The sequence below is a fragment of the Myotis davidii genome, unplaced genomic scaffold (assembly GCF_000327345.1).
Source record: "Myotis davidii unplaced genomic scaffold, ASM32734v1 scaffold168, whole genome shotgun sequence".
Lineage (NCBI taxonomy): Eukaryota > Metazoa > Chordata > Mammalia > Chiroptera > Vespertilionidae > Myotis > Myotis davidii.
The window spans coordinates 617,982-630,028 of record NW_006383016.1 but is presented as its reverse complement, the minus strand read 5'-3'; the positions used below and the strand labels follow the sequence as shown (position 1 = coordinate 630,028).

At 44.9% G+C, this 12,047-nt stretch overlaps 1 protein-coding gene across 1 annotated transcript in view; it reads left to right on the top strand.

Moving 5' to 3' along the window:
* The first annotated feature begins 568 nt into the window (after positions 1-568).
* Positions 569-12,047, top strand: part of CHN2 (chimerin 2) — a 114,717-nt gene continuing 103,238 nt past the window's right edge. Inside the window, exon 1 of the mRNA XM_006778972.2 lies at positions 569-608. Coding sequence (XP_006779035.2) covers positions 584-608 — 25 coding nt within the window. The 5' untranslated portion in view covers positions 569-583. The remainder of the gene's footprint in view (positions 609-12,047) is intronic.

The following is a 12,047-nucleotide window of genomic DNA, read 5'->3' as shown; positions in this document are numbered from 1 at the left end:
GCTCCAGGGCGGAGTCTTTTTAGAAGCTGGTCTAACTTCACAGCTGCTTGGGGTTATTCATTGCAGACCCGAGTGTTTCCTTTGCAAGTCCAAATAAGTCAAAATGAATTGGAAGAGTAATTCCCTGGAAGGGGGAAAAGAGAGGAGAGAGACTGGGCCCCTCCCTCTCCTTGAAAAGCGCTGGTGGAACCCAAGAATGCCTTCTGCTGCCATCACAGCCTGATGGCCATTTGCTACGCACCACAATGAGATGAAATAGTGGCAAGTCCAGCCAACTAACTGTGAGGGCTGTCAGCAAGCCGAAAGGAAGAGTTAACTCCTTATCTCCCACGCTGGCACTTAAGCCTTCAGATAAGGCAAGAAAAATGGCCAGCCTGCCCCTCATAATCGAAAAGGGTCCGGCCAGAGATATTTTCTCATTTTTTCTGATTACCTATCTTCCCTGGGCTTGTCTTTTCTTATTAAGCGTAAATTATTCGTTTTCAACATTCTGAAAGGGCTTTAAGAAGATCAATAGCTGTGCGGTGAGGAAAGAGAACATAATTTCACCCACCTCCTTTCTCTGAAAGCCAGCTATGCCCGCATGGTGTGTGCTTCCTGCCAGCTCGGTAATAATTAATGTACAGCGTATTTAATCTGCAGAAGCTTATCAGGAAATAAGTGCATTTAATCATTGTTTGGATGATTCTAAAGCATGTTTAGTATTATAATGTTTAGTCGGCAAACCTCTGTAGTAAAGAAAACATGGCGTTTGATTGAATTAGGCAATTTAAAGTTTCCTCTTGTAATTTTAAAACAGGAACTGTTGCTTTTCAGATAAGAAGCATTTGTTTTCAGGGATCTGGATGGCAGTTTATTGCCGTTCTTTTCTTTTTTGAACTCCCTGAGCTTTCACTGTCTAGACTACTCATTTCTCACCTTTCGGCATCTACTTTCATTCTCTTTCTATGCCCTCACCTGACCAGACTTCAACTCCTTGAAGGTAAGCATCATCTTCTCTATTTCTTTATTTCTTAGTAGCTGGTCAGGCAGTTGTAACAGATTGTATGTATGTGATCACATTTCATGATCTAACCCATTTCTTATTAAAACAGTAGGTTCCAACTCATTCTCCTTGAATATCATAAAGTCATCTTGAAATTAGTATGCGTGCCAGTCTCTATTCTGAAATGACCCTGACCTCATTCAGCACAATGGCCTTTAGTCAAATACTGCAGTTCTGGGCTCTTGAGATATGAGATGACCTGGGTATTACACTTAAAATGCCTGATTTGAGCCTGTGTTACTGGAATGAATGGTCTTTATCCCAGTGCCCAGGCCAGATTGGCTGTGTGAGTGAAATTGGGAATTGTTACCCCTTTGAAACCCTCCCACAATTGGAGAACATCAGAAAGAGAGGGACCCCTCTCGGATGTATATTTATGCATTTATTCTACGTAATACAGGGTTAAGGAAGATGACCTTTCTGAAACTTGGTTTTGGAATTTAATCATGGTCACAGATTGACTTTCAAGGGACAAACTCATGTTCTTGGTTGTTGTGTTTGCATGTGTATGAAAGATGAAGGAATCAATTTAGTATCTAGGGTGTATCATTTAAATTCTTAGAAACCCCATAATTGTAGGTTTGTGGCACACATATTATATGAAGAAAAGAAAAATAGCCCAATAAAATATGAGGCCTTGCTGTGCTCAAAATACATCACCAAAGAGTAAGGGGGCGAGTGTCGATGATATAGTTTTTATTTTTAGGAAAACCAAGGGCTCAGATGAGAGCTTCCTTACACTGAGTCAGTTGAGAGGGGTATATGGTGGAGCGATGGAAGTTTGTTACAGATGTGAAATGATGCAGGGCATAGCAAGCATAAATGTTTATTCTTACTCTAAATTTAACCCACCAACACTGAAGCGTTGGAAGGGAATTTGCTGTTTTGGATTGTGGGCATGAACTCCTCTCTTCATCGCCATGGGGATCAGAGGCAGAGCTATGGAAACTGTGGGAAGATACCCAAGCTCCCTCCTCTCCTTTGGGCAACATTTTTGGCTCCAGTTTATAAAAAGCGAGTTAAAAGTCTCTACAGAAATAAATGACCTTAGCCTTGTTCAGGTCTTGTTTCAGGGTGTTTTAGCCTTCTTCTATAGCCTGGGGGATGCTAAAGGATTTTGGGCAGGGTCCTGACAGGGAGAGAAGGGACACTCAGCTGGGATGTTGAAAAGAAGTAATGAAGGGATTTATTTCCAGAGGTGTAGAGAGGCCAGCAGAACGAGGAGATTCTGGAGCACCCAGGGATTGCCCAAGGTGGGAAGCTAGGACCACTCCTGGGCCTGAAGGGGCAACAGGAGGAAACTGTTACTGGAGTCTGGGGACAATTAGAGCCCAGGACAAAAGCTGGGACAGTGGTATTCATGGGACAATGGAGGGTCCCATCCGCTGCCTCCTCATATCCTGCCCACACCTCTGGTTGACTGGACCCAGTTGGAAGCCAGATGCAAAGGAGTATAAGTAGTGTAGTCTGTATAAGTTAACTTCCTCACACATGCACTGAGGGTCCCCCTGGGAGAAGCAGAGAGTACTCCTATCAGAATGTCAGAGTCAGTTCTTCCCTTCAAAATAGGGGTTACCAACACCGTGATTGTTCAATGGACTGGCCGGGGGGTCCCCCTAAGAAATGAGAATTGGGGTGGCGAGTCGGCTTGTATGATTTGAATATTATGGATAGTACAATATGATTTACATCCATAAGAGGAGAAAATAAACATCCACTGGGAGTAGTGGTTAGGAACCCTCCTTGTACTGGAGTGGAACTATCCAGGTGTGACCCCCGAGTGGCCTCTTACCAGCTGGGCTGTCTGGGGCAAATTTCTCCCTGAGGCTCCATTTGTATTTTTTAAAGTAAGGACAATGATCATACCTACCCTGTGGGGGTTTTGGAGGGGCTGAAATGAAATTCTAACTATGAAGTTCTTGGCCTGGGACATAATCAGCACTCAGGAAATAGAGCTGCTAACTGCTAATCCATCTTACAGAGAGGAAGGCTCCATCTTGGCTGTGGTCCTATCCCCGGAGATGGCCTTCCTTCTGCACCAGGGTCAGAATGTGGGTGAGGATAAGGCATGAGTTTTTGTGTTTATTAAAAGGGAGCATGGGCCACACTGGGCTGAGAAGCGCCCCCTCTCCCCTCCCTTCTTAGAGCTGAGTGGGGGTGTTGCTTATGTCTCTGATGGCAGTAGGGGAAATAGGAAGCAGAGAAAGTAACTAAAGAAGGGTGTGTACTGTTTCTCTCAGGTCAGGGGTTGGCCGGGTACTCAGAGCAACAGCAGGCCAGGCGGCACACCCTGGTTCTGTGTCCACATTCTCCACTGCCATCCCACACCAGGGCCCGACCCCTCTTCCCTGCGCCTCCATGGCTTCATGCTGGGACTGCTGCTGAAGGAGTTACACGGTCCTGCTCAGAATCTGATTTTGCAAAATGACCATTCTTGGGAGAAGAGATGACACAGTGAGTGGAAGAGATCCAAGCAGCTAAGAGCAGATCAAGAAGAAATTGAGGTCTCTTGAGAAGCAAAGATGCCATCCAAGAATCTAAAGAAGACTGGCGTCTTCTACGTTGGCTGGGTTTCCATGATATTTGTGTACTTTTTAAAATCAAAAGTGGAAACAAGTTGGATGAGCATGATGGCAGCAGCCTACTTAGGAACTAAGGGCAGAATTCTGCTCTAAACTCATGAAGTCCTGGCACCGTTTATACTGAGCATGTTCTATTTCTACCACTAGCATTTCCCTGACTGATTTCTTCTCTAGCTCTAGACTTCTTTCTGGTTTTTCAATTTATGCCCCTGCTCCATCCCAGACCCATCCATGAGCCAGCAGCTGCAGAGATAGGCCCTTGAGAGCAGCGACCTCTGGATTTTCAGCAACCATGGATAAGAATCAGGCATGAGATGAATGTGCGAGCTGGGGAGATAGGACTAGATAAAAACAACAGACACACTGCACTATGGGGATGGCAGTCCTTGATATTTGGAAGATTGCCTGGTTTTTGATGATCAGTAGATTTGACTACCCTGCTATACGGAAGAATTAAAACCCATTGAAAAAGCCATATGATAAATGTATTCCATCTCATCGTCACTATTTCACCGCATAAGACGAATGTACAAAATTTTGACGGATCGAGTTGTAGCAATTTGCCACCACAAAACTCCCATGGTGAGGAATTAGAAACATTCTTCTTATAATTCTATTTGGAAATAACTGGTTTTAGAGAATGTCCATCAGATTGCGGGTTTGTCATGTAACTGTCCCCTAAGTGTAAAGATTAGGGTCAAAGGGCTAGAGTGGAATGAGAAAGTCCAGTGTGGAAATAGCCCAGTAGGTGGATACAGGAAGCCTGTGTGGGGATAACTATGTCCATATTGGCTATATGATCTCCAAATCAGCATTGATACCTTGGGTCATTTACTATGACTGAAATAAGTTATCTTAATCAGTAGATACCTTTACCATACATGAGTGTAACAGCTTTGAAAACAGTTGGTGATATAAAATAAAACACGTTTAGAAAGGCATATAAAATTCCGCAGGAAAGTTCTCAGTGGTGGTCCAGTCAGAGTGTGCCTGCTTTCCAGAACCATCTATTCAGTACAGTGTACTCACAGGAGCGGAACAAAGGAGCCACTCCAGCCTTCTCGGTCTCTGTGGTGGGTGGGTGAGGAGAGCCTATCACCATGTAACAGATGAATTGAATTCTGAACATAGAACCAGTTCTAAAGAAGCCACAGGTTGCATATGGAAGCCCTACAAACAGCTCTTGCTGAAGGCTGAGCCTCTTGACCCAGCGACTGGTTCGGTATCTGTGGTCTGTTGGTGCCCAGAGGAGCACTCGCTTCCTGCCAGAGGACTCGCCGCCTTGGACGTGGGAAGCCCCTAAGTGCTCTACCCAGACACTGGAGATAAAGGACCTGTGTTATTTCAGGGCCCCAAGTCTAGTCGTTTCTGGCTGCTTTCCTCTTTTCCAGTCTTTGAGTGCTGACAGCCAAATTGTAGGCGCACTAGTGAGTGGTCTGGATCAGAGTGTAGGTATGTCAGGTATGGCGCTCTGCAGATCCTGGCTGGGGAGGAGACCTCCGCTGTGCTCCGTTGTTCTTCCCCCTTTCCTCCCACCGGCCAGCCTGTGACTGGTCACGTGGACCTCTCGATCGCTGTGGCTGATTCCTCTCGCTTGAACCTTGAACTGAAAATACAGTGCTGGAATGTATTCTTAAGGAGAATCTGATTTCTTTCTTCTACTTTGATAGTGGCCACTCAAGCGAGCATTTTTGGAGCACCTGGTGTGTATAAAGCTCTGCTTTGAGCGGTGCTGAAGAGAAGAACGCTACAGGGGAGTATTGGGGCGTGGGGCCACTGGAGAGGCTTTCTCTGGAACTCACCCCCTGCTTTCATTGCACTGAAAGCCAGAGAATGCTCACTGGGGGTAGCCATGGTGTGGCTCCTGCCTAGAAGAGAAGCTGAGGAGGCAGGCTGCCCTTGAAGAACTCCCCCGTGACCCTCTGCTCGCCCCTGACACCCTTGACAAATCACAGCCGCCCTGCATTCAGAGTCGGCCTGTCCCTCTGATGTCTGTGCGTTATAGGCAGGCAAGGGTGGCTTTTGTCAAGGCCCAGACTCACGGTGGGAATGACTAGCTGGCCTCTGGGAGAAAACACTTTTGTCTGAAGCGCTCAGTGTACAAACCAAAAGGTCTCCCTCCTTCTCAAAATGCTTGTGTGAACTCAGTGTCCCAGTTTGTTCCTTTAACCTTCACCTCCCTCTCCCTTCCCATAACGCAGAGCCTAGCCGACTCCTACTCATCCTTCACTGCCCAGCTCCAATGTCATCTCCTCTGTGTAGACTTCCTCGTCACCTTCCCACTCACCTCTGCCAGGGCCCTGGCTCCCGCCTCTGGGCGCCCACGTCTTACTCATCTCTGTGTGCCCAGTGCCTAACCTGAGCTCAGAAATAGGGTGGCGGGTAAATATTTGTAAAGGGGCCAATTAGGAAATTGACAAATGATCTTTCATGGAGGCCCAGGTGTTTAAATATACTCTTCCTCCTTATGACGATGCTGCTGGAAATGGATAAACAGGTTACGAGGACAAACAGCCTTTGCCAGGGGATAACATTAAGGAAAGATTTGTTTTAATATCCGGTCTTTGATTCTGGAAGCAGGAACTCTCACACGCTGCGATTAGGAAGATGAACGTACCACTGTGCAAACAGCGAGAGGGTAGGAGTCTCCGGCTGGCACGTGGTAGGGCTGTCCTGAGCGCTGTGAACAGGCAAACACTAAGATAACAGCGGGGGACAGGAAGGGGGGCTATTCTTCTTGCTCTGTTATGTAATATAAATACTTTCTCTTTCAGGAATCCTGGGGACCGCTTGTTGTGTGCCTCGTTCTTAACCCTTTAACTGTAGACCCGCTGATGCTGTCACCGCCCTGCCACAGCCGTGACAGGAAGGCTTTCCTTCCTGCATACGTTTGTTCGGGCATTCTGCACAAAAGTGATAAATACATGTAAGGCGGAGATTAATGCTGAGCTGTAAATTAGCATCTTGCAGGTCGAGAAGGATGGGTGTGAGGGTGAGTCTTCACCCTGTTTCTCCTGCTTCCTGTGCTGTTTTTGTTGCTTTGTGGTGTGTGGGTGGTGAGATGTCTGAAGTGTTGCTAATGCATGTGTTTGTGATCTTTAGAAATATCTTCTCGGTAAGAAGCTATTTTTAAAGCAAGTGACGAGAAACCATAGAGCACAGGAAAGCCAACCTTGAGGCTCCTCGAGGCTCAGCACCCATTGCAGCCCCGCTAGACAACCTGACGGGGCCCCATCAACATGCACTTGACTGACAGTAACAGGCAAGGTTTAGGTTGGTTCTAGATGAAGGCAGAGTTAATATAATCTTGGATCTAAGCAAACAGGTTTCACATTGTGAAGCAAGTGTACTGAGACCCTGTGATAATGTATGGTGATATAGGTCAGCCTCCGCCAGATGGCATGTTGTTATGTTTATAGGGCACAGGTGAGCTGGCCAACTTTGAGCAAAGGTATAGTCCTCTTTGGCCCTCGGGTTCTATATCTGTGAAAGCAGCGGTCGCCAACCAGTGGTCCACACACCACTGGTGGTCCGTGAGGTCCGAAAGGTTGGCGACCGCTGTGTGAAAGGGTGCTGTTTGGAGATCCCTGGTGACAATGTTTATGAAGGCCCATGATGTAGCAGAGCTCAGTGGGAGAGGGGAGGCTTTATAATGGAAAAAGCATGATTTTTCAGAGTTGGACAAGGTCCGATGTAAATACTCATCCCTGTTACTTATTAACTAGGTGATTCTGGACACCTTCACTATTTCTCAGTGTGCTCACCTGTATAAAGGGATTGGTAATACCTTTTACATGCAGTGACTGCACCTGTAACATCTAAGAACACAGAGTAATGAAAACTTGCCAACAGATGTGTTTGCACTGACGATATATGCCCCAAACTATCTTTCAGAAAGGAGGGTATCATGTTCAATTTTATTTTATTACAAAATCTCTCAGATCGTTGGGTCTCTCTTTCAATTACTTTATTTTCAAACCTCAGTTAGTGACTTTCTGGAAAAGGCACAACAGACCTGGAATTACCTTAATTAATGATTGTTTTGCCCCCTTGTATACAATTCCTTTTTTAAAAGGAAGCTACAAAAAGTAACCCAGGCATTACAAGTGTGAAATGTAATCGTAAACAATCCTTTTAGAAGTTTTTTCTTTTTCAAATAATGTAGAAGGACAGAGGACACCAAGTCTCCCTACCTGTCCTGACCCTGGCCCTTGGCAGATTGGCAGTTGCTGATCTGTCAGCTGACTGCCCCAGCCACCCGCCAGGGACAGGCAGCCTGGGCTCTGCAGACACTGGGCTGCCAGCACCTTGCTTTTAACACTTAGCATTTTGTGGCCTTTCTAGACCAGCCACCTCATTCCTTTCCGCACTTTTTAAGCAGACTTTTAAAAGGCCACTTTACGATTTGATTAATTAATTTTAAATTAATTTTTTTTGCAGTTTACAGTTGATTTTTTTTGTTATAGTTGATATTCAATATTATGTTAGTCTTAGGTTTACAGCATGGCTAGACATTTATGTAACTTATGCAGTGATCCCCCCATAAGTCTAGTACCCACCTTGTACCATACAGAGTTATTACAATATTATTCACTGTATTTCCTGTGCTGTATTTACATCCCTGTGACGATTCTGTAACTACCAATTTGTACTTTTTAATCCCTTCACCTTTCCCGCCCAGCCCCGTAACCGCCTCCCCTCTGGCAGCCCTCGGTTTGTTCTCTGTGTCTACAGTTGATTTTATTCATATATGTAAGCGATGGAGCAGGACATGTTTGGAACTGTTTGATTGGCTGCTTGGGGCTATTTTTCTATGATTGACGTTTTTATTGGAGGATAATTGACATACCATATTATGTGGGTTTCAGGTGTGCAGCGTAGTGATTCCACGTAAAGTTCACTCTGAGAAGCAGTATAGCCGGTGGTTGTGTTGTGGAGGCCACCTGCAGGGCGGTGACAAGCCAGCTGCCCTCCTGAGACATGAACACGTGCCTGGGGCTGGAGAAGATGTTCAGTGACAGCATGGTACTCAGAGGCTAAACATGTTTGCTCTGAAAAGGCTAAGGAAGGAGCAAGTACAATGTGTCTTGGGAAAACAATGTCTTAAATGACTCCAGAAGTGAGAAAGATAACACATAGATAATTTAAATCAAGTTGTTCCATTCAATGTGTGTGAAGTGACGAAAGCACAATCTCTAAATGTGTGTATTATTTTATGCTGGAATTTAAATATGCATGTGTAAGTGAATTAAATATTATGAGTCGATATCTCTGATTTCATTAATATTCCTAAAGGTGTACATATTCAAAAACATTCTTGGGGTGATCTTCCCATTAGGAGAATGGAGGCTGCCTTCTGATTGGGGGTTGTTTAGGGCCTACCCTCCAATACTGAGCAGTTCTAAACAAATAGAAATCAAACCAAGTAAAGCAGGCATAGACTAAAAGGTTACCTTTATTACCAAGGGCAGACGGGAGGGGTGTTAGCTAGGTGAACTTACTAAAACCACTGATCCTCAGAATTAAGTATATGTATCGCAGAGCTAGACTACCTTTGTCGCCAGACTGGTACCTGGTTGATAAGCCAGGCCTAGGCATGGGCTGGATATTTCTACTGATAATGAAGTTGAAGAGCAGCCATACATAGTAACATTGAGGAAGAAGGACAAGGATGAATGGATGGATGGATGGATGGAGAGAGAGACAGACAGATGGAGGGAGAAGGTAGTTAAGGAAGAGAGTCTGAGAGGGAAGGAGGGAAGGAAGGAAGGAAGGAGGGAGGGAGGGAGGGAAGTTCAGGTAGTGAGATCTTTTGTTTGTTCTAAAAAAATGGCAGAAAACTGAATAATGTCATGAGTTTTCCCATTTCGCTAGTGCTATTTCTACGATGTTCAAAACATGTTATATCACTGAAGCAAAACAGAAAAAAGAAAGAGCTAAACATTTCCCTTTAGCTTCTGCACTCAGGATTCCCCTGTGGGACTGAGGCCATTGGGAGAGGGGCGGTGGGGGGGGGGCATTAATTGGTTCTGAAGCAAACCAGATCTGGACTTGACTTCTACTTTTCCACTAACTGTGTGACCATAGGCAAATGACTTCATCTCTTTGGGTTTTAGTTTTTTCATCTCTAGGAGATAAAAATACTTGCCTTACATAACCTACACTGTATGCTTCCTTAGCACACTGAACTTTGTCTATCATAACACTTCCTAGTTTATTGTACTCGTTTAATGTTTATTTGCCTTCATTGTTGGACTGAAGACACCTTGGAAGCAGGGACCTGGCTTTCCCTGCTCATGGCTATACCTTTATCATGTAGCAGAGTTCCTGGCATGTAAATATTTCCTGAAATGATGGATGGGTGGGTGGATGGATGGATGGATGGATAAATGAATGGATGGGTCAGTGGGTGGATGGATGAATGGATGGGTGGGTTGGTGGGTGGATGGGTGGATGTGGAGACGGATGGATTGATGGATGGGTGGAGATAAGTATGGGTGAATGGGTGGATGGAGAGATGAATAGGTGAATATGTGGAGACACAACTCAGGAAAATTGTGAATATCGGCGATAATGCATATCTGTAATGTACCAGACACTATAAAATTCCTTTCTAATTTGGTAGGAAAGGAATTTCTCTCCTATTTCTACACTAGGACTCCCTCTATTTTATTCTGAATGCAGTACAGCCAAATAGTCTGCCTTTCTTTGCCAGCAGCAGCATTGCCAGGACCATGATTTATGAGCCGCTTTCTTGAGAACGTAGTCTCTCCCTGCCACAACCCCTGTATATCCAAAGAGACACAAATGCCTGCAGTAGACTCAAGACACAGAAAGATATTATAAGAGAAGAAAGGGGCTTTTCTCAGTGGCAGGAGTAGAGAGCTGGCTGGAGGTACACCTACATTGTCTTCTCTAACGAAGAAGATATCCCCTTTACAGGAAGGACATGAGTGAAAAAATAATTATCAAGAAATAACTGAGTAAAATAATCTCTTTCCTCTCCGTCCAGTCTAACCTTGCTATATACTATGCCTCTTTCTACTTCATACTCTGGTCGCATGCACAGGTAGGCAGGAGTGGGATGTTCAGCACGCAGTCATTAGTGCTTGTTGAATGAATGAATGAATGAATGAATGAGTTGATATCTTTATTTCCTCTCCTAACTGATTCCTTGTGGTTAGATTCTGCATCTTGCCTTTATATCTACACCCATGTCTAGTGCAATATTTGATGCCAAGTAGGCTGTAAGCTCTAGATAAATATTTGTTGGATGAATAAATGTATGCCCAAAAGGCTTCTGGAGGAGAACCAGGAAGACATTCTTCTGATGAAAAGAATTTTTAAAGAGGCAGGCAAATGCTAGAAGGGAGAATGGGGTGAAGGGGGTGGGGAGGAAGAGAGACAGCGCTCTAGGCTGAATGGAAGTAGTAGGTGTGCATTGTCTTTAAACAAATAGCATTGGAGGAAATGTGTGAATGATAAAGAAGGAAATTATCCATCATGCTGCAAGGAACAGGCATTTTGTAGAAACTTTGGACCAGTAAAACAGGGAGAGAGCCCTGGGAATGTAAGCAACCAGGGGCAAGGCAAGTGGTTTGGCAAGGAATAACGATGTCCAAATTAGAGCTCCTACTCGCCTCCATGTCACTGCCACACCTCCCCAAAGAGTTGTTTAGACTCACAAGTTCTGTTTGCTCCACTTCCATGTACCCGTCATCTCACTTAGCTGTGGCTTCTACCCACACTCCAGTGCAAAGTCATCAAAAATCTCCTTGTTGCTGAAGCAGTGGGTCCTTATGCTTACCTCACTTGAACAGTTTCTAGAACAGTTCCCCATTCCTCTCTTTTTAATTTTCTCCTGCCTTGCCTTTCATGTCAGCCCAGCTCATGGTTTCTCTTACTGCTCTGGTGTCTACTCATTCTCCTCTTCTTCTCAGCACTTACATGTTGGTGTTTCTTGGGAATTCTGTCAAAGGCTTTCTTTTCTTACTCTGAAACCCATGCTGGACCACGTCTTCTGTTTTAGTGGCAAAGTCACCATCTGTATGTTAGTGCTTCCATTTCTAGATCTCCAGCCCAGATCTCTCTTCTGAACTCTAAGCCTCTTAGGTATGTTCACTTGGCCGTCCCATAGACCTTCCTTTCCAACAGGGAAAAGCCAACCACATCACCATCTGCCAAACCTGCTTCTCCTCTGGTCTGTCCTATTTCTGTGGATAGCATCACTATCCATCTAGTTGCTGATGCCAAAAACCATTCGTCTTCTTCTATCCAAGCCATATGTCATTTTACCTCCTATCCTTCTCTGTTCGTCCTCAATTCGTCACCAAGTCCTGCAAATTCTATCTTCTCAGCATCTTCCAAATTCCTCCCATTTTCTCCCTCTCCGCTGCCTCCATTTGAGTTCAGATCACTAG